This window comes from Erithacus rubecula (genome assembly GCF_903797595.1).
Source record: "Erithacus rubecula genome assembly, chromosome: 16".
NCBI lineage: Eukaryota > Metazoa > Chordata > Aves > Passeriformes > Muscicapidae > Erithacus > Erithacus rubecula.
In genome coordinates, this window is record NC_136668.1 from 2,333,335 (window position 1) to 2,355,016 (window position 21,682).

Here is a 21,682-nt window from a genome sequence, read left to right on the forward strand (position 1 = left end):
TTGTCATTCCACTACAAAGAGATTCTTGGTTTTAGGAAGCATATACAAGAAACTTAAATTTCCTGCAGGTGCCTTGAATTGACACCTGTTCTCCTGCCAATGCCCTCGGTATGTTCTGCACTGAGCAGCCTAGTGCAGAGACAAGGGCACGTGTTTGGGAGGAAGAGTGAAAGGAAGAAGCACTTACCACGAGGACAACACTGGACCGGTCACTTTGGACCTGCTGCACTTGGATGCAGGGTCCTGGCATTTGTAACCTCGAGCCACTAGCAACATTCCCAGCATCTCCATTTGGGATGCTGCTGTTGCTAGGCCCAAGACCTACAGATGCCCTGTACAGGTAGGTGTGAGTGAGTTTGCCCACGCCAGTGACCTCCAGCATGTCCGGTGGGAGGTGGGAGCTGGGAAGCATGTGCACACTGTAGCAATACTTCTTGTAGTCATCAGCTGGGCAGCAGCAGCAGCAAGTCCGGCAGCGGCACAGCCGGACGACGGCGAGGAAGAAGATGAAGGCGGCGAAGATGAAGGAGACGCAGGCGAGCGAAACGATCAAGTAGATGTTAGTAGCGTTGAGCAGCGGCGGCGGCTCCCCTCCATCATCGAAATCCGGCAGCGCCTGGGGCAGGGTGTCAGCCAGCAGGATGCCCACGGTCACGGTGGAGGAGAGCGGGGGCTCCCCGTGGTCCCGCACCACCACCACCACCTTGTGCTTGAGGAAGTCGGTGGAGCGCATGGAGCGCGTGGTGCGCAGCTCGCCCGTGTGCGGCGACAGCTGGAACAGCGTGGAGTCGGAGGCGTGGCTGAGGTGATAGGAAAGCCAAGCGTTCTGTGCATTGTCCTCGTCATCTGCCACCACTTTGGTCACCAGGTAGTCCTCATCAGCCAGGCGGGGCACGACTTCCACAGCTACTGAGCCGTTGTGGCTGGTGGGGTACAGGATGGCCGGGGCATTGTCATTCTGGTCTGAGATGTAAACATTCACTGTTATGGCAGCACTCAAGGCTGGTGACCCATTGTCCTTGGCTTCCACCTGGAATTGGAAGCTCCTAAGCTGCTCAAAATCAAAGGCACGTTTTGCATAGATGCTCCCATTGGCCAAGTTCATAGACAAAAAGCTGGTCAGGGCACTGCCTGCAACTGTGGAATTCCTGAGCGTGTAAGAGACCCGTCCATTCTCCCCTATATCAGGGTCAGATGCCGAGACCTGATAGAGAAAAGCACCAAGTGGATTGTTCTCCTCCACAAACACATCGAGTGCATCAGCACTGAAGATGGGGGGGTTATCATTCACATCAGAAATCTGCACCCGAACAGTCTTCTGAGTGGTGAGAGGAGGAGAACCCAAGTCTGTGGCAGTAATGGTGATGTTGTACTCGCTGGTCAGCTCTCGGTCCAGAAGCTCACTGGTGACAAGGCTGTAGTAGTTTTGAAGGGAAGGCTTTAACTGGAAGGGAAGGTTTCCAGAGATCTGGCAGGTTACTTTCCCATTCTCCCCAGGATCCTTATCCAAAATACTCAGCAGAGCTATCACTGTGCCAGGGGCAGCATCCTCAGGAATGGGACTGGAAAGGGATGTAATTGTAATCTCTGGGCCGTGATTGTTCACATCTGTGATTTCTACCAGCAGCTTCGCTGTGCTGGACATGCCAAATGCCCCATTGTCCCTTGCCTCAATGAGCATCTCGAGAAGGGGTCTCTGAACAGCTAAAATGCCATTGACTGTCACCTCCCCGGTGAGGGGGTGAACTGAGAACATCTGCTGTAAGTCAGCAGAAGTTGTATTGCTAAAGGAATACCTGACCTCTCCATTTGGACCTTCATCCAAGTCCGTGGCGTGCACTTGGGCTACCAAAGTGCCACTGGGCGAGTTTTCCAAGATACTCGCCCTGTAGACCGAGTGCTCAAATTCTGGAGCATTGTCATTGGTATCCAGCACAGTCACAACGACCGGGACATCACCAGACTTTGGAGGGTTCCCACCATCTTTGGCTGTAAGCACAAGTCTGTGAGTGGCTTGCTGCTCCCTATCTAAGGCTTTCTTCAGCACCAGTTCAGGATATTTACTCCCATCCCCGCGTATCTGCATTTCCAAATAGAAATGTTCGTCAGGGCTCAGAGTGTAATTCTGGACACTGTTAGCACCTTCATCGAGATCCTGGGCATTGGGGAGGGTAAACCGTGCCCCAGGTGACAGGAACTCAGGCATGTTTATATGATATTCACTTAAGGGAAAGCTGGGGGAGTTGTCATTTATGTCCAAGACTTTGAATTCCATCCTATAAAGCTCTAGAGGATTTTCTAACACGAGTTCATAATTCAGAAGACAGACAGACTTTAATTCACAAAGCTGTTCTCTGTCTATGGGCTCGTTAACAGACAAAGCCCCTGTGCTGGCATTTATATTAAAATATTGCTTACTTGAACCGGTGATCATGCGAAATTTCCGAGCTGAAAGTGTAGCTGCATCTATTCCTAAATCCTTTGCTATGTTCCCAACAGACGCTCCACGCTCTGTTTCCTCGGCGATGGAATACACTATTTGCCCGTCCGCCGTGCAGCAAATAAGGCAGAAAACCATTAAATAGCCCCGCATGCTTCCTCCCCTGGCTCAGCTCCCCGCAGACCGGCTCAGCAGGAACATAATCCAGAATTTCAGCGAACACCCCAAGTTCCCGGCGCGAAGCTAGCGGGGCGCACCGGCGGCGAGGTGATAAGTTCGGTGCGGGAGCGGGAAGCTCCGCGGCGGCTCCGCTCCCCCCTCCCCGGGCCGTGCCGCCGGCTGCCGTGCGGGGCGAGGAGAGGAGAGGCGAGGGGAGGCGAGCGGCAGCTCGGCAGCGCTGCGCCCGCCGCCGCCGCTCGCTGTGACCGGCCCCGCGCGGTTCTCGGGCGCGCAGCGGCGGCGGCGGCGCCACCCAGAGGCCGCGGCGACACCGGCGCCACCGGGGAGGGGGCAGCGCTCCCCCCGCCGCCGCCGCTGTCCCGCCGGCCGGCGCCTGCTTCTCCTCCCTCCCCTTCCTTTTTTTTCCTTAACTCCCCGACGGAGATGGAGCGGGGGGATGCGCGCGTCATGGATGTGTTTCCGTGAAAAAGAGATGCGGAGCAGAGCCCCCTCCTCCCTCCGCTCCTTGCGGGAGAGGCAGCGAGAGGATGCTGTCAGAGAGCAGCGGTGGAAGGGAAAGGTGGATGAGAAGTGACAGGCATCGGCTAAACATGGGTCAGCACAGCCCAGGCACGCTCCGGCTGAGCACAACATTTCCCAGAGGGGTTTTGAGAGCGCAATTAAAGGAGGCAGCCGGCTCTGCTCCTGTTAAACTTTACGGGAAAAAAAATAAGAAAGAAAAAAAAAGAGAATTTGAAAAAATAAAAGAAAAAGGGTATTTCCTACTTCACCTTCTGAACAAGGGAAATTAACACGAATTACTGGAGAGAAGGGTTTCTGCTCTGACAGTCAGATCACCCCCAGCCACAGACGAGCTCCCATCCAGCCTCCCAAAGCAGGATGGGGGTGGCTCGGGTGGCAGGGGAAAATGGGAGGCTGCAGCAGTTCAATTACTCTTAAAGAAATAAATATCGGCACCAAAGAGGTTTTGCATTTAGGACATGCCCAGAAATTGTGATGAGAGGCGAGCTGATACCACACAGAGACTGTAGATCATGAGTGGAAAGAAAATAACATCAAAACTCTCTGCTCCCCCAACTTTCCACACAGAGGGAATGGTTACCAACTACACCCCAAAGCAGGCATGAGAGGGAAGAACAGTATTTCAAAATATCTTTCTGGGAAGCATTCCTGGAATAATCTTCAGCAACAGTTTATACAGATGGACCCTGGCAGCACCTCAATTTCAGCTTCCTTCTGTGAGAGCTTGTTATGATGAGATCCTGATCGATTAAAAGCAAGAGGCTATAAATGTGTGACAAGGATAGATCTTAACTCTTCTCATATTCATTGTGTTTCTTTCTGCAGCTGAGAATTTCCAGGCGAGCAAAACAAAACATTTCAATTATATATAGGATACATTGTGTCTTTCAAAAAGTGAGCAAATCTGGAGCACAGCCAAAAGTTGTACATTAAATTAAAAAAAAATAATACATCTGTTTGCATCTTCACAACTCAGCAAAGCTTCACAGCGAGATTCTCATTCTGGCACAGAACAGATCTTGGTCTGCTCCAGCACAGCTGGCTGCAGATGTGATTTTTTTAACTCCAGGAGGCCCCGGCAGTACCTGAACGTTGCATTTTACTTCTGCTGCACTGATGCTGCCGAATCTCTTACAGCTCGAGGGGAAGCAGGGGTGGCAGCAGAAGGCTGAGAGAAAGCTACAGAGCTACTGCTGTGCATCCACCTCAATTCCCAGAGGACACAAATCTGTTCAATAACCCCTTGCACACAGTATACAATGCAAGTACTCATGATTTGCTGCTTACCCCTTTTATTCCTTGATTGTTAAGTGCAGAAATCCCAAATTCCTACCTAATCACTATAGAATTGACACTCTGACTCCCCCCACTCCGAATGTGCCCTAGATTCCTCTTGGGCAACGATGTAATGTGCAATATGTGAGAAGCTGCTGGGTTTACAGACTTATTCTGAACACCCTGAATCAATGCATAACATCTCTGAAAGCCACAGGAAAGACTGATTATTTCCTTAATATTAACCTGCAGCACAGATAAATCCATCTGTCCGGGAAGAATGGAAAAGCCACATAGTGATACCCTCACAGGTAAAACACACAGTCTCTAGCCACCCATCTGTGACTCAGTTTACAACGAAGAAATCCAAGGATTTTGGGCTCAACATCTTCCAGTTCAACAGAAATACCCCACCAAAAGCAGATTTTCCTCAAATATAATAATGGAATTACAAGCTGTAGTTATTCATTCTGGTGCCTCAAATACTAGCAGTGCTAGCAGAAACTGGTTAATGAATGACCAAAATCAAAGTAATTGCACATTTGCCTCACAGATGTACTCACTTTTTGAGAAGTATCTGGAAGCCTACAATGATTAGCCTTTATTTCATTCATTTACTACTCATTAACCATGAAATAAGTTCATCTTTCTGCTACATCTCTAATTTTGCAGCATTGCCCAGTGTTTGTGGGATACTAAGCTAATTTGTCTTCAATTATGTTAAACATTACTTTTAAACCTCACCATCCCACTTTAGTGTTTTGGCACAGCTTGTCCTCTTGCTATTTTCCACTGTGGACAGTGATGTGTCAGGCAGCTTTGCTCACCTGCATGCTGCCAGCACCACTTCAGCTCTCAGAACCTACCAGGCTGCTTTCCCAATCCAGCACACGAGTGTCTGATCCTCACACCACTCAGGTAAACAACTCTGGGTCACAGCCAAGATCCAATGCCTAATAATATTAAATACCGAGGGCCAGTTACAATACAGACACTGCTGCCATGAAGGGAACAACACAATTGTGCCAAGTGGGCTGAATCCAGCCTTGCTGGTTGTGTGAAGCCACTGCTCTGCTTGGCTGAGTCCCAGGCATGTTCCTCCCTGCCTGCTTATGCTTTCCCTTCCACATCCAGCTCAAGGCAATCGCAAGTGTGACTTTATACACAGTGTCCCTACTCAGTGTTTTTGGGCCACCCTTCCACTCAATCCTTCTTTTCAGGGTCTCTAGTCTCAAAGGTCTCTTCTCCATTTCAGTTCACTGACAATGATTACATTATTATGCTGTATAAAAGAATTAAGTTGCATTAAACACCTTTAACACAGACACTTTCCTTGGTATCACAACAGACAATTTGACCTCTCCTTAAATCCCCTCATCTTACGTTTGCCTTCAGTTTGCCATATCCAAACCATTTTCTACTCCCTTCTCTCTGCTGGACCCATTCTTAGAGCCCGTTTGACCCCACTCATGGAGGAATTCATCTTTGTGACCCTTCTGAGGTATAACTCACTTCTGCACGACCCCTCACCACGTCTCACTCCCCGATGTGTTCAGAGAGCTCTTCCTCCACGTTTCCCCTTCCTGCCAGGTGCTCGCCCTTACACCGCCTCGGAGCGCATTCCTCCCTCCCTGTTTCACATTTTGAGCCAGTCCTCCCCTTTTCCTGCCATTAGACGTCCCTGGTCCAGCCACGCACGTTGTGCTCAGAGCAGTGGTGGTTGCCAGAAGAAACTGTTAAACAACAAAGGCAAAAAATAAAAGCGAAGAGGAAAATCCGTTTTGCGTCGTGGCTGTGGAGCACCACACGAAGGGAAACACGTGTTTGAACATCAGCGATGATTTAAAATCGCCATTTCCGTGGGCTGTGCACCAGAGGTGGTGCCTTCGACGGAGATTTGCAGGGCGCTCACCAGAATTTGGGGGCGCCCATTGGTGCTAAATTAGGGTACTAAACTTCAGTGGTAGACAGCAGGGGAATATGTGAAGGAGAACAGATGGAGCAACAGCTCTGCTGTTTCTCCTCCCAAGGAAACCGATGAGCTCTGTGCGGCGGCTGCTGTCCCCAGAGGGCAGCTCCAGCCCTCACCGCCGCCCGAAAGGAGCACACGAAAAGCCCCCACGATAATGGGAACTCGGTGTACAGGATCTGCCTGCGAACCAAAGACGACAGGACCTCCGAGCGAGCCCATATCGCCAGCATGGAGCTGCCGACAGAGCTGCAAGGACCCCGCTATCACCCTTACACGAGAGGCAGGACGGTTGTGCCCCGTCAGGAGAGGTGGAGGAGCCCACGCTGAACCCTTCGGCAGACCCCCAGCCCAGGCTCACTCTCAGCCCCGCGCTTCTCCTGGCGGATGGGGTGGACAGAAATTTTGGCAGTATCTCCGGGCTGATCTGCTCCGAGCTCCTCTTTTTTTTTTTTTTTTTTTTTGCCAAGGCAGACTGTGCCTGCTGGCAGAGCGAGCAGCAGTGTCAGGATGCCCTTCAAAAAGCTCACAGCTGCTCCTTGGGGACGCGGGAGCAGAGATGACTTTCAGCTATCAGGAGCCCGGAATAACAATCTCATACGCAGAGGATTTTTAGACTCCCACGAAAATCCTTATTACCCGCATCAAGGCACAGAAACAGGAACCCACTACATGCTATTCAGCACATCGCAGGCAAAATCTCGTCTCTCTAAGACGAGGACACAGATCAGTCTGTTGACCCTCAGTCAGAGTCAGACCACCGGACTTGACGGAAGCTGCCAGTGAGGACACCAGTGACAGCGGCTACGGGGGCTCGGTTCCGCTTGTGCGGCAGGAGAGGCTCCGAGCTGAGCACTTGGAGTCTCTCCTCCGACGCAGGCGTGCGAGGCTTTTCTCTGTACGTGAAATCTCTTTTGGAAGCTGCAAAACATCCTCCGGCCACCACGGCGCAGCAGGCGCTGCAGCCGCTTCCCCTCCGCTTCTCCGGCTGCGCTCCCGACTGCCAGGACTGCGCTGTGCCTGATAACATCTCCTTAATCAGCATCGCTCTCCAGAAGAAGTAGTGAAGAAGAAGTCTAGGTCTGCAGCGACTGGCAGCTCTGAGCAAAATTGGCATCGTTTATTCAAAACACTGACGGATATTCTACAGCCTTCTGCCAACAAGTCCTGCCCAGACCATTCCACGAAGCAAAAGCATCCACGAGCTGTTTCTAAAGTTAGGATTGCTTTATGTTTCTAACAGAAATATTTAAATATTTTCTTGACAGTGTATGACTATAACAAACCCCGATAAGGTCTTTAACTCATTATTAGAGTCAGAGAAACCAAGGGGAACCGAACAGAAGCCAAATCCTCCCCTTCCCCAAACGATCGGCACTGAGACCCCACATCGCTTTTAATCATAACCTAAAGAAATGAGACACCCACACCTGTGCGCAAACGCTGTTTCTCCATCTTCTACATGGGTAGTTAAATCTGTTTATAAGCTTAATATAGACGTTTTTCCTTTAGAAAAATCGTGGATCCATCACATCCACGTGAATAAAGAAGTGACAGTTCTACAGAGCTGGATAAACCTTGCTACTCACAAGGGAAGGTCGTTCGCGCATAGTTAAGTGGTGATTTCCCACGTCCCTTCCGCACGCGACGCCCGTGCACGATCAAAGCAGACTAAATAAACAATCCTCAACGAATAAACAAAAAACCCCTCAAACTTAAAGCCGGTACTAAGTGATCTAAGAGAATAAAAGAGAAAATCGGATATTTTTCGATTTCGAAATTCTTCGACTACTGCTAAGAGAGCCAAAAACTTTCAACCTACCACCGCACACTGAAATTTTGCCTTATAATTTCCCCTTAAACAATTTCCCGCCTCTCTCCACTCCCACCAAATTTTGACTCTTCTTTCGGCAAAACGTTTTTGTACGGACGGGATAAAAGAGACGCCATACCACTACAAAGAGTGAGATCAGATCGTAAGGAATGGCAAATTACCACCGCCTCCCTTTAAATAGTTCTCAATTTTTCTACAAAGCATCCTGGATTTTACTTCACCCTCACACAGGCACACATTTTCGACGGACTTCCAGAGACAGGGCAACGCTGACAACCTCCACCAACATTTAATCCGCTCTGTTGGCCTCAAAATTACCACCAAATGTATTTCATTTCAGCTTCTCAAGAGTGGCGAATTGCAATAATCAGAAAGATTCTCCATCAAAAAAGTTACGAGGGCGTCTTGGAGCTTGACTTATAACACACATCAAATAAGCATAAACGCACCTTGTTCAAAAACACAATTACATTAATCTTGAGGGAGATACCAAACTACGGAAAATCTCACAGCTCGAAAAGCTTTTAAAAATGAAAATTAAATATCCTCTATCACCTAGTACGGCAATTTGACTCAAAGTAGGTAGAAAAAGAATTACAAACCCCATGATCAAAATATCCTATTCAAGTTTTTTTCTTAATGAAAGAAGAAAAGGACATATTAAAATTTTAAGAAGCAGCCAGGAATGATTAAATGAAATTTCCAAATGCAAACACGCACATCTAAGGGGGAACAACATGTGTAAACACAACACACAGAAAAAGACATAGTTCTAAAACTCTTATCACAGAAGAAATAATACACCGAAGATACATGTACTAGGTAATCGTACTACCAAAGAGAGAGAGAAGAAATGTAAGATTTCGAAGACTCTTACCACGCCTGAAGCAAGAGGGGAGAGAGACGGACCCTTCCCAGCAGAATCGTTTTCCACAGCAGAACCGGCCGGCGGCGGAGGGAAGTTGGGGCTGAAAACCATGAGGTCGCTCTTGGGCGCGGCGTCCGCCACGCACAGGCTGCGGCTGTGGCGCTGCGAGTAGGACCAGCTGCCCACTTCGCTGGCGCACACGAGCGTCGTGGGCCCGGGCGCCGAGAGCACGGCCGCCCGCGGCGCCCAGCGCGACGCCCCGTAGAGCACGAGCGCCAGCAGGAAGAGGCTGGACACGGCGCAGATGGCCACCACGAGCCACACGTTGGTGGCCGCGCTGGCCGCAGCGGCGCCGAGCTCCAGGCCCGCGGCCGAGCGCGAGCCTGAGGCCGAGGCCGAGGCCGAGCCCGCCGAGGATCCCGCGGCCGCGGCCAGCGCCGCCTCGGCGGGCTCGAGCAGCGAGACGCTGAGCGTGGCCGTGGCCGAGCGCGCCGGCTCGCCGTGGTCGCGCACGACGATGAGCAGCCTGTGGCGAGGGCCGTCCGCCTCGTCGAGGGGGCGCGCCGTGCTCACCTCGCCGCTGTAGAGCCCCACGCGGAACGGGCCCTTGCCGCGCGGCTCCCACAGCTCGTAGCGCAGCCACGCGTTGTAGCCCGAGTCGGCGTCCACGGCGCGGATCTTGGCCAGCACCTGGCCCGCCGGCGCCCCCCACGCCGCCCACGCCCACAGCGTGCCCGAGCCCGAGCCCGGCCCCGCCAACGCCGATGCCGCCTCGGCCGCCACGGCGCCCGCCTCGGCCGCCGAGCCCGCGGGCGGCAGCAGCGCCGGCGCGTTGTCGTTCTCGTCCAGCACGAAGAGCTGCACCGTGGCGTTGCCGCAGAGCGGCGGCTCCCCCGCGTCCACCGCGCGCACCTCGAACTGCAGCACCTGCAGCTGCTCGTAGTCCAAGGGCTGCAGCGCCCACAGGCGCCCGCTCTCCGCGTCCAGCGCCACGTAGCTCGACGCCGCACGCCAGCCGCTCGAAGGCGCGGCCCCGCCGCCGCCAACGCCCGCGCCGCCCTCCCACAGCGAGTAGCTGACGCGCCCGTTGCCCGCCTCGTCCGGGTCCCGCGCCCACAGCCGCGCCAGCTCCGCGCCCGCCGCGTTGTTCTCCCGCGCCAGCACCGTGTACACGGCCTGCGCGAACGCGGGCGCGTTGTCGTTCACGTCCGACACCGGCAGCCGCAGCCCGCGGCTGGCGCGCAGCGCCGGCGCCCCGCCGTCCTCCGCACGCACCTCCACCTCGTACTCCGACACCCGCTCCCGGTCCAGCGCCTCGCGCAGCACCAGCGAGTACGAGCCCGCGAACGTCGCCTCCAGCCCGAACGGCAGCGCCGGCCACACCCAGCAGCGCACGCGCCCGTTCTCCCCCGAGTCTCGGTCCGACACGCTCAGCAGGGCCACCACCGTCCCCACCGACGCGTCCTCCGACACCGGCACCGACAGCGACGTCACCCGCACCTCCGGCGCGTTGTCATTCACGTCCAGAACCTCCAGCTCCACCTTGCAGTGACCCGACAGAGGCGGTGTCCCTTGGTCTCTCGCTTCTATACGGAAGTCAAATACATTAACTTCTTCGAAGTCTAGAGCGCCCGTGAGGTGAATCTCCCCTGTCTTCGGATTGATGGAAATCACATCTCTTCCACTCGTGGGAATGAAGTTCGTCACGGCATAAGTCACTTCACTGTTACTTCCCTCGTCTGCATCCGTGGCATTCACCCGCGCCACGAGCGTCCCCACGGAAGCGCTCTCGGGCAGCTGCACTTTATACACCGATTGGTTGAATTGGGGCGCGTTGTCGTTAGTGTCCAGCACCGAGATCAGCAGCTCCATGGTGCCTGTCAGAGACGGCCGGCCACCGTCAGTCGCCGTCAGCACCAACCGGTGCACCGGAATCGTCTCGCGGTCCAGAGATTTCGTTAATACCAGTTCAGGTTCAATATTCCGCTCATTGGACTTTTGTAAATCCAGGGAGAAATGCTCGCTGGGGCTGAGTGTGTAGGAGAGCTGCGCGTTCGCTCCGATATCCGCATCCGACGCGCCCTCCAGCGGGAAACGAGACCCCGGCAGAGTGGTCCATTCCGCGATGCTGAGGTTTTTTCGGGCGGCGGGGAAGACGGGGGCATTGTCGTTGATGTCGGTGACCTCGAGCTGCACATGGAAGACGCGCAGCGGCCGCTCCAGCAGCACCTCCAGGCGCAGCGCGCACGGCGCGCTCTTGCCGCACAGCTCCTCGCGGTCGAGCCGCGAGCTCACCAGCAGCGCGCCGCTCGCCCCGCTCACCTCCACGCTCGCCCGCCGGCCCTGCGCCACCAGCCGCAGCCGCCGCGCCTCCGCCTCGCCCGCCTCCAGGCCCAGGTCCTGCGCCAGGCGGCCCACCACCGTGCCGGCCTTGGCTTCCTCCGGCACCGAGTAGCGCACCTGCCCGCCCGCCAGCGCCCAGGCCGCCTGCAGCGCCAGCAGCCGCAGCAGCACAGCGCGGCAGCGCTCCTCCATCCCTGCCAACGCTGCTCTCGCTTCCGGCCCCTTCTCTCGTCCTGACCGGCTCACCACCACTGTCCTGACGTCCACCTTAGGGTCTGCCTGGGAGGAGCGACACGCTGCTTCTCTTTCTCTGCTCCCCGCCCGGGCCTTTCCGCCGCATCCTTCCTCTCGCAGACAGCACCGTGACTGAGGCTCGGGGAGGAGCTGCCGCCCTCCGGTGTCTCCCGTCGCCTTCGCGGCCAACAGCGGCACCTGGTGTCCGACCGTGGCTCCTTCCGTGAGCCGAGCCTTCCTCTGCTGCTCTCCTCCCGCAGCTGCAGCGGCTCCGTGGGAGGATGGACCAGCCATGGCTCCGCCCGCTCGGCCGACGCGTTTCGCGATTTCCTTCCAGAACGCTGCCGTCCTCCGCAGTGGTAATTGTTGGGATTTTGTCTCCTCCCCTGCTTCTTCTCCTCTTCCTCTTTTCCCTCCTAAAGACACTTTAATTGAGAAGTACACTTAACAAAACGTAATTGAATGCCCATATTTTCCCAGGAATCATACCTAGGGATATCTTCACTGCATAAAGCCTACTCCACTTCTGATCTCCGGACTTCATCTTCTCTTCTGCCTGAGGAGGCATAATTCAATTTTCTCATTTATGTTTTCTTCTGGAACATATTTCATCTGTTTCCTTTACAGTAGAAGACTGTATCCTTGATCTTCCATCCATAGAAAATACTCAGGTATTCAGAAGACATACATTCACGTGTAATGTAATTGGTCTAATCCAGGAATGCTAGAAACAAACAGAAGTTGCTTACCTTTTCATGGCTCTATGACGAAGATGTAGCCGAGCAATTCCACACAGTCTTCTTTTTTTTTTAGAGTAAACAATACAGTAAATCCATCATATTACAAAGACTACCTGTGTATGTCCATAGCAGAATTGTTTTGCCTTGTGAAGTATATATCCAACCGATAAAACACCAGCACATACCAATTCCAAAGACTTTCCACTCCATCAGTGACTCCCTAACTCAACGCTCTAAACATAACAGAGCAGAAATTCTCTTAAAAGGATGAAATAGCTCAGAGAACCTGAGCTCTCTCATCTTTATGTGCCAGTAAAATATTTTCTGTAAGTTCATTCCCCAAGTGTAGCTGCACAATGAAGGTCATGGTCTTGGTTCTCATTTCTAGGCAGGTAGAAACTCACAGTATGGCAAAACAATGTGCCCGGTACTGATGGAGACGAGCTGCTGCAGGACACAGCAGAGTCATACAACCATGACATAACTGAAGACAGGATAAAAGGCTTGCACCACTGTTCTGGCAAGGCACAGTTAATTTCATAACATCTTCCAAGGCTCCCACCTCCTCTACTGACATAAATACACCGGAGCCTCTTCTCCACTCAACTACATCACTTTCTGCTGCCCTGCCATGTAGGTCAGGCAGTGACATAAACCAGGTAATTCCACAGGTTAATGGGTTGCTGGAAGAATCAATTATGCATGCACCCAGAACTAAAAAAACGACAGAAAAGGAATATACAAAATGCTAAAAACATCCATGTACATCCCTCAATAGATATTTTTCATTACAGCCATTGCTGTTCTAACTGTTGTCTTGATTTATTTCTAGGTCTAAATTGTCAGGCCTGTGTTCAAGGATAACTGTTCAAAATTTCAGGGAAGCAGGGATGAAAACGCAAACAGGTTTTTTTCCATCCTCTCAAATCTCCACTGTATTGCCAACATTTGTGTACCCATTTCTGTGAAAGCAGAAATAAACAAAACCTGAAGCCTCACAGCTTTCTAGCAAATTAAAATTGACCTCAAGAAACTACAAGACAGTAAACCACGGCGATGGGAAGGGGCACAGACTCTGAAATAAAAGAGCACTATTAGGCAGCATGGCTTTCACTCACAATTGCCAACACATCACATGATGAAGTCAAGCTAAGCCACTCTGTGTGGAAATCGGGAGTTTCCAGCCTCATTCATCATATTCACATGATCATCATAAGGCAAGCACTCAATGAGACAAAAAAGAAATCAGTTTATTTTAAAAATATTCTCAGGGAAGGGAAAAATAAAATTAAGTAAACACAAGTAAGACTAAGATAATATTAAAACTCCACAACATCCTAGAAATACAATGCCTACGACTGCTGGGTACATGGGACTACCCAAGTCAGAAAGCAAACTGAGCTGCTTCTACAAGTACATTAATCCACAAAAAACCAGTCCTCTACCAATATGTCTTCCTCGGTCTAGCACTACAGCTGCACATTTTGATATCTACTTCTGTTCATGTTCTTCGGCAATTAAGAACCTTACACTAGAAACTGCATTTAAATCATACTTAGAAGGAGGAAACGTGAAGGCATCTGTCTTTCTCATGTCCATAGAAATTCTGTAGTACTTCACAAGCCAATATATGCTATGCAGGGTGAATATAAAGATTTCTGTTTCAGAGGCGAACCAAAAAGGAAGGCAGAATTCTGAGTAAGAGAAGACTGGAAACCAGCAACTGACAGCAGTCAAAAGAAGAAATTCACTAGAACTGCCTCGCCTATAAGACAGGTAAATGTAGGCAAGTGAAGATAATCCATTCAAAATGAAAGACTGAAATAGGTACGCAGAGCCGTGATTAACTCCACAGATGAAAGAAAACCAGATCTGATAACATCAATAAGATAAGGTAAACACTGTAGAGAGAGAGAGATCTTTATCAATAATTGTTCCTTTTAAAAACTCCTGAGGAGACCTCAGAAACTCACGGAGAGTGATGTATCAAAGATTAGAAGAGATATCAACCTACGGAGCAGAGTTCAAACACAGGTCTGCTGAAAAGAACTGCAGAAAGAGTTGAAGATTATGAACAATCAGGTAGGAAAATGACAAAATATTTTCAATGCAGAGGACTACAAAGGTGAGTAGACAAGAAAACATGTTGCCCCAAGAGAGACTGTGACTGATTCTTAAAAAGCGAATGAAGGTTCTAAAAGTACAAAACAGAGAAGAAAGGGACATATATATGAACACCATTTCTCAGCGCCACCAAAAAGACAAGACTTACGAGATGCTGCAATACAAATAAGTATTTCATTCAATTTTGCAAAGTGCGCGTAAAGATCGAAGTATTTTGCAGAACTCACCTCTTTAATATGTGAGATGAAGAGAGAAGACCAGAGGGGCATTTAAAAAAACCTGCTGTGATGTACACATAACAGACCTTAAAGCAGCGCGATAATGTAACCAACAGTCACACGGGACGCGAGCATGAAACATAGACTGCCCTTTATGCCGAGAGGGCGGAGTTCAACACCAAGCAGCAACTGTCCAGGGGAGGGGTAAGAGACCGGGAAAGGGAAAAGCACTGACCGTGTGGAGGAGAGCGGAGGGCTCCGGCTGCGAGTCCTTGGGCGCGGGGCCGGGCGGCGGCGGAGGGAAGTTGGGGCTGAAAACCATGAGGTCGCTCTTGGGCGCGGCGTCCGCCACGCACAGGCTGCGGCTGTGGCGCTGCGAGTAGGACCAGCTGCCCACTTCGCTGGCGCACACGAGCGTCGTGGGCCCGGGCGCCGAGAGCACGGCCGCCCGCGGCGCCCAGCGCGACGCCCCGTAGAGCACGAGCGCCAGCAGGAAGAGGCTGGACACGGCGCAGATGGCCACCACGAGCCACACGTTGGTGGCCGCGCTGGCCGCAGCGGCGCCGAGCTCCAGGCCCGCGGCCGAGCGCGAGCCTGAGGCCGAGGCCGAGGCCGAGCCCGCCGAGGATCCCGCGGCCGCGGCCAGCGCCGCCTCGGCGGGCTCGAGCAGCGAGACGCTGAGCGTGGCCGTGGCCGAGCGCGCCGGCTCGCCGTGGTCGCGCACGACGATGAGCAGCCTGTGGCGAGGGCCGTCCGCCTCGTCGAGGGGGCGCGCCGTGCTCACCTCGCCGCTGTAGAGCCCCACGCGGAACGGGCCCTTGCCGCGCGGCTCCCACAGCTCGTAGCGCAGCCACGCGTTGTAGCCCGAGTCGGCGTCCACGGCGCGGATCTTGGCCAGCACCTGGCCCGCCGGCGCCCCCCACGCCGCCCACGCCCACAGCGTGCCCGAGCCCGAGCCCGGCCCCGCCAACGCCGATGCCGCCTCGGCCGCCACGGCGCCCGCCTCGGCCGCCGAGCCCGCGGGCGGCAGCAGCGCCGGCGCGTTGTCGTTCTCGTCCAGCACGAAGAGCTGCACCGTGGCGTTGCCGCAGAGCGGCGGCTCCCCCGCGTCCACCGCGCGCACCTCGAACTGCAGCACCTGCAGCTGCTCGTAGTCCAAGGGCTGCAGCGCCCACAGGCGCCCGCTCTCCGCGTCCAGCGCCACGTAGCTCGACGCCGCACGCCAGCCGCTCGAAGGCGCGGCCCCGCCGCCGCCAACGCCCGCGCCGCCCTCCCACAGCGAGTAGCTGACGCGCCCGTTGCCCGCCTCGTCCGGGTCCCGCGCCCACAGCCGCGCCAGCTCCGCGCCCGCCGCGTTGTTCTCCCGCGCCAGCACCGTGTACACGGCCTGCGCGAACGCGGGCGCGTTGTCGTTCACGTCCGACACCGGCAGCCGCAGCCCGCGGCTGGCGCGCAGCGCCGGCGCCCCGCCGTCCTCCGCACGCACCTCCACCTCGTACTCCGACACCCGCTCCCGGTCCAGCGCCTCGCGCAGCACCAGCGAGTACGAGCCCGCGAACGTCGCCTCCAGCCCGAACGGCAGCGCCGGCCACACCCAGCAGCGCACGCGCCCGTTCTCCCCCGAGTCTCGGTCCGACACGCTCAGCAGGGCCACCACCGTCCCCACCGACGCGTCCTCCGACACCGGCACCGACAGCGACGTCACCCGCACCTCCGGCGCGTTGTCGTTCACGTCCAGCACCTCCAGCTCCACGCTGCAGTGACCCGACAGCGGGGGTGTTCCTTTATCTGTCGCTTCGATTTGCAACTCGTGTAAACGAACGACTTCGAAGTCCAAAGGACCCCTCAATCTGATCTCCCCCGTCTTGGTGTCAATGGTAAACAGTTCATTGTTACCAACAGGAATCGAACTCAAGATGCTGTAAAAAAACTCCTTATTACTTCCTTCGTCCGCATCAGTGGCATTGACACGCGCCACGAGCGTTCCCTCTTTTGCGTTCTCCGGCAGCTGCACTTTATACACAGACTGGTTGAACTGGGGCGCGTTGTCGTTTGCGTCCACCACCGATATCACCAATTCCATGGTGCCCGTCAAAGACGGCCGGCCCCCGTCAGTCGCTGTCAGTACCAACCGGTGCACGGGAATCGTCTCGCGGTCTAAAGACTTCGCCAGAACCAGAAATAGAGACTTCCTGTTTTCATCAGGCGACTTAACATCGAGTGTAAAATGTTCGCTGGGGCTGAGTGTGTAGGAGAGCTGCGCGTTCGCTCCGATATCCGCATCCGACGCGCCCTCCAGCGGGAAACGAGACCCCGGCAGGGTGGTGAATTCCGCGATGCTGAGGTTTTTTCGGGCGGCGGGGAAGACGGGGGCATTGTCGTTGATGTCGGTGACCTCGAGCTGCACATGGAAGACGCGCAGCGGCCGCTCCAGCAGCACCTCCAGGCGCAGCGCGCACGGCGCGCTCTTGCCGCACAGCTCCTCGCGGTCGAGCCGCGAGCTCACCAGCAGCGCGCCGCTCGCCCCGCTCACCTCCACGCTCGCCCGCCGGCCCTGCGCCACCAGCCGCAGCCGCCGTGCCTCCGCCTCGCCCGCCTCCAGGCCCAGGTCCTGCGCCAGGCGGCCCACCACCGTGCCGGCCTTGGCTTCCTCCGGCACCGAGTAGCGCACCTGCCCGCCCGCCAGCGCCCAGGCCGCCTGCAGCGCCAGCAGCCGCAGCAGCACAGCGCGGCAGCGCTCCTCCATCCCTGCCAACGCTGCTCTCGCCTCTGCCGCTCTGCCCGTGCCTGCCGGCCCCGGCCCGGGCCCCGCACGGCTCCCCGCCGCCGCCCGGAGCTCAGCAGCGGCTCTGCTGCCCGGCCCGCGCCGCCCCCCCGCGCTCACAGCCGGGCTCTCCGCCGCACCGGGGCGGAGCCGCCCACACGCCGTTCCTGAGCCTGCAGCGACACTCTGCGCTGCTCCGCCGCCCTACACTCCTCGCAATAGCGGCCGCGCATCTGTTCCGAGATGAACATCTCTTCCAGGCTTGTCTTCCGACCCTGATTGTCTTTAATTTCATTATTGTATCTTTTTTTTTTTTTTTTTTCTTTGCTCATCTCCTTCGTCCTCCTTGTCACTCGCAAGTCTTTTCCGGTGCCCAGTTGTAGAGAAGAGCAGTGACATCCTCCAAAACTTCTTTCCTTGCATCAGTGGCAGACGGCAGTGTCCCAATCGAGGCGGTGATTATTGGGAACCAGCTCCTCCCAGACATTAGATGTAAGGTCAGTGAGTACTTCTCATCTCCTCTGCTATTGTTTTCTTCCTTCTCTTTGCCATTTTTAATCTTTAGTAATCTCCTTCTATTATTCCTTTATAGCAATTCCTTCTTGCTTTCCTGTCTTCTCTCATTCCTTTTATATTCCCCTTTTTTACCTTCTCTCTTTTTATTTACGGCCGTACCATCTGCGACATGCCAGTAAACTCATCCATGTTTCTGTCCAACTCTCTTCTTTCTCTTTCCTATTCTCCTTTTCCTCTTTCTGTGTATATAGCATCATATGGCAGAGAAGAGCTCTTCTACATAAGAACAGAATTCATGACCATCGAGCCCCCATAGAGTTGTGCATACATGGCCACTACAAAAAATCCTTTCAGAATACTGAAAAAGCAACCACAGCTTCCAAGTGCTCTTCCTCTATCTCCGTGAAGAGCTGTTTCTGTGCCTCATCTTCCACTTGTACAATGAATGTCAGTCTCTTGCTTTCCCTTTCAGGCAGGCATGCAGTGTCACAGAAACACATCAAGAGCCTCGGTATCCCGGGACAGGAGTCCCCACCAAACACCTCAGTTCCATCAGCACGAACAGCCTGACACACAGCCAGACTGAAGCCATGAAGGTAAGACCACGATATTTTCACTAAGAACATCCCCCTAACTCCCAACACAGCAACGCCACGATATAGATAATGATCCTTCCTTCATCCCTGCTGGCTGCCACACGCTCAGGCTATGCCTGGAATCAGCAGCAAAAGAACAAGTGCAGACGGTGGTGCTGTGCTCACCCAAGAGACTCAATATTTAGTCAATACAAATTGAAAAGGAATAAAAGTACACTTACCCTTCAGGTTAATAACTTTATATGTGAGTGACTTACCTGTAGCATCATTTATTTGGTATTCTCAAAACACAATATTTTGGGAACACGAGTATTGATTTGAAATTATATTTTCAGTTAACAATATCCGTTTTTCTGGGCAAGCTGAACAGAAACAAAAATTCCTGATTTTTCTGCAGAAACTGGACAGTGCAGAGTGTCCCTTATGCACTTCTATCACAGGAGAAGCAAGGAAGAACACTTGAAAGCTAAGGACATTCTCTCAAAATGAAATTTATCTCAGTAGAGCATAGTAGACTTCCCCCACAATGGTGGGAAATGGCCCAAATAACCGACACCTGACAGCTGGCAACATTCAGCAGTCTGCACCTTATCCACTCTTACCAACACCATGCACATGTGAGAGAAAGAAAACAAAACACAAGGATGGGCAAGGTTGGAGAAAGGAGGGAAAGAATCCCTGAACATCCCACTCTTCTGTCTTTCCTTTTCCAGGACAGAAGCAGTCAAGGAGAGGTTCTGAGGTGGTTCTGCATCATCATCCACATTTCGAAAAGCTCCTCTTTGTGCAACAACATTCCAAATCAACAGCAACTAATTGAAGGTAAGCAAAGCAGATATGTTCAAACAGGACTATCATGAAGAACAAGAGCACCATAAGATATGCAGAACTTCTGGAAGTCCTGAAAGCGTCCTGGATGAGCAGCATTCTCTGCTGGGACCTTTGCAGAGATTTTCTACGGGAATCCTGCATATCATGCCATGGGAAATGGCATCTCTACATCTAAGGAAATGTTCTCGACTTTTTCCCCAATGATGTAGACTATATTCTACCCAGGATCTCCATTCCCATCACTCAAGACTGTCCTCTATTTATGGTCACTCTGCCTGCATTGATGCATTTCCTGATGCTACTCAGTGCCACTTGCAGGACCACTGCCAGAATACTCAGACACTGCTCCACCTTAACATCAAGCTCCAGCTGCAAACCCCATTGTGAGCATGACCCAGGCCTTTGCATATCCTCATCTTCCCCCATAATCAGCACTAGGAGTATACAAAGGTCTGCACAGCCACCCACTGTCTAGCAAACAGACTTTCCTGCTTTTTGAACTTCACCCGGAATTTTCTTGCCATTTCAGCAATGTCAAATGGAAATACAACTGAGTTGTACATTTGAGATATTAGAGATTCTGTGATTGGAGCTGTGAGCTCTGATCCCAGTCCACATGGATTTATTACTCAAGAGAACACCACCAAATGCCCATAAACAGCAGCAACAGTGATATAAAATTGGTGGAAGAATTTCCACCATGGAACACCAGGACTGTGCTGCTGTGCAATGTTTGACATGCAGCTACACACATCTCAACAATATGACAACAAAACAACATCCCATTGCTAATGTGGACACCGTTTCAGGTTAAAACTAGAAGAAATTATCTGGGGCTGTTGCATCCCAGGGCCAGGAGACAGCATTTAGCAGCGTTTAATCAACTACTGATGGATTTGCACTTTCTGGCCTGTCCTGAACCCTCAGTAAGCTTTTGGAACAATGTGGCACTCCATGGAAATTTTGAAATAACATCAAACTCGCTGTGTTTTTCAAAATGTATCACGAGCCACCTACACAAATTCTCAACCAGGGCCACATGGGCAGCAGAAAAGGAAATTACTCCTCTATAAAACTTAGCTCTGGGCACAATAATTCCCTTTGGTGTAACACTTATCTCACAGCATATTCCTCTGCCTGAAAACTTATGCTGCTACGCAAAGCAAGAAGATAACTCAAAAAAATGAACAGAGCAAAAGTACCGACTGCCTTCCCTACTTTCTTACTGACTCCTTTGAAGAAACCAGAATGGGACAAAATGTGAAACCTTTTCCCTTGAAGTTCTAGTTGCCATTTTGCATCGAATCCCTTGCAGATGAAAGAGACAAAGATTTCGAAAACAAACCAGAGTAACACTTAAGCAGTTTACGTATAGAAAGGAAAATAAAGTGGTATGTGGTGTCTGGAGCACAGTAACAACAAGAGCCTGAGTGACCTTGCACCACTTCAAGCAACCTCAGGTGGAAACGCTGCACACCAGAAAGCAAATTCATTGTCTGTAAAACTCATACCTCTGGATATTTCTCATGGCAATGGGCAATGATTTCATTCAAAGGCAGAACCACACACCCAGACCAGCAAATCTCAGCCACACACCCTAACCAATCTGAGCTCCCATCCTATATTAATTTCCCAGCCACAGCAGATGCAAAGGTGCCATTGATATCCTCCAGCACCTGTCAGGCACTCAAGGACGAGGACAGCAAGTTCAAGAATTCCTCTTGCACAACACCTTGAAATCTTGAATATGAAAAAGTTGTTTGATCAGACAACATTCAGCACTCTCCATCTCACCAGCCCTTACCAACACACGGCCTGCACTGGGCAGGCAGCAGCATACGAGACAGTGTCTGGTGGAGAGACCCGTGGCTGCAAAGGATACTCTGGACATTTCTGTATCACACATTGCCTCATAATCACGAAGGCCTCCTACTCCAGAGCCTTAGCACCTAGGAAAGCATCCTCAACAAGAACATTTTGTTCCCATCTTCTCCCACCCTTTCCTATACAAAATTTTCCCACTCTGAGACATGTTCTAAAGACAAATATATAACCTTATGATATTTTCTTATGACACGATCTATGGTCTCCCCAAGGATTTCCAGTTTCCTCACACAAGTTATTCTGCTGCTCATGGTCACCCACCCCATCAGATAAGGGCCAGCCCCTACTCTATACAACAGATGACAGTTTCCTTTCCTATCACAAGGTTCAACCTGACTTATGCT

The 21,682-nt window shown here is 52.6% G+C and overlaps 1 protein-coding gene across 5 annotated transcripts in view; it reads right to left on the reverse strand.

Annotated features, from left to right (window-relative positions):
* LOC306808777 (protocadherin alpha-C2-like) overlaps window positions 1-21,682 on the reverse strand; it is a 105,109-nt gene that overhangs the window by 71,970 nt on the left and 11,457 nt on the right. The window contains exon 1 of one of the 5 annotated variants that reach the window (XM_079319749.1): window positions 14,983-17,766. The exons of 1 other annotated variant lie outside the window; for it this stretch is intronic. In XM_079319749.1, coding sequence (XP_079175875.1) covers window positions 14,983-17,493 — 2,511 coding nt within the window. In that variant the 5' untranslated portion in view covers window positions 17,494-17,766. Of the gene's footprint in view, window positions 1-187; window positions 2,909-9,097; window positions 11,688-14,982; window positions 17,767-21,682 lie in introns of those variants that run through there. 3 more of the 5 variants (XM_079319747.1, XM_079319754.1, XM_079319752.1) reach the window with 3 other exon arrangements.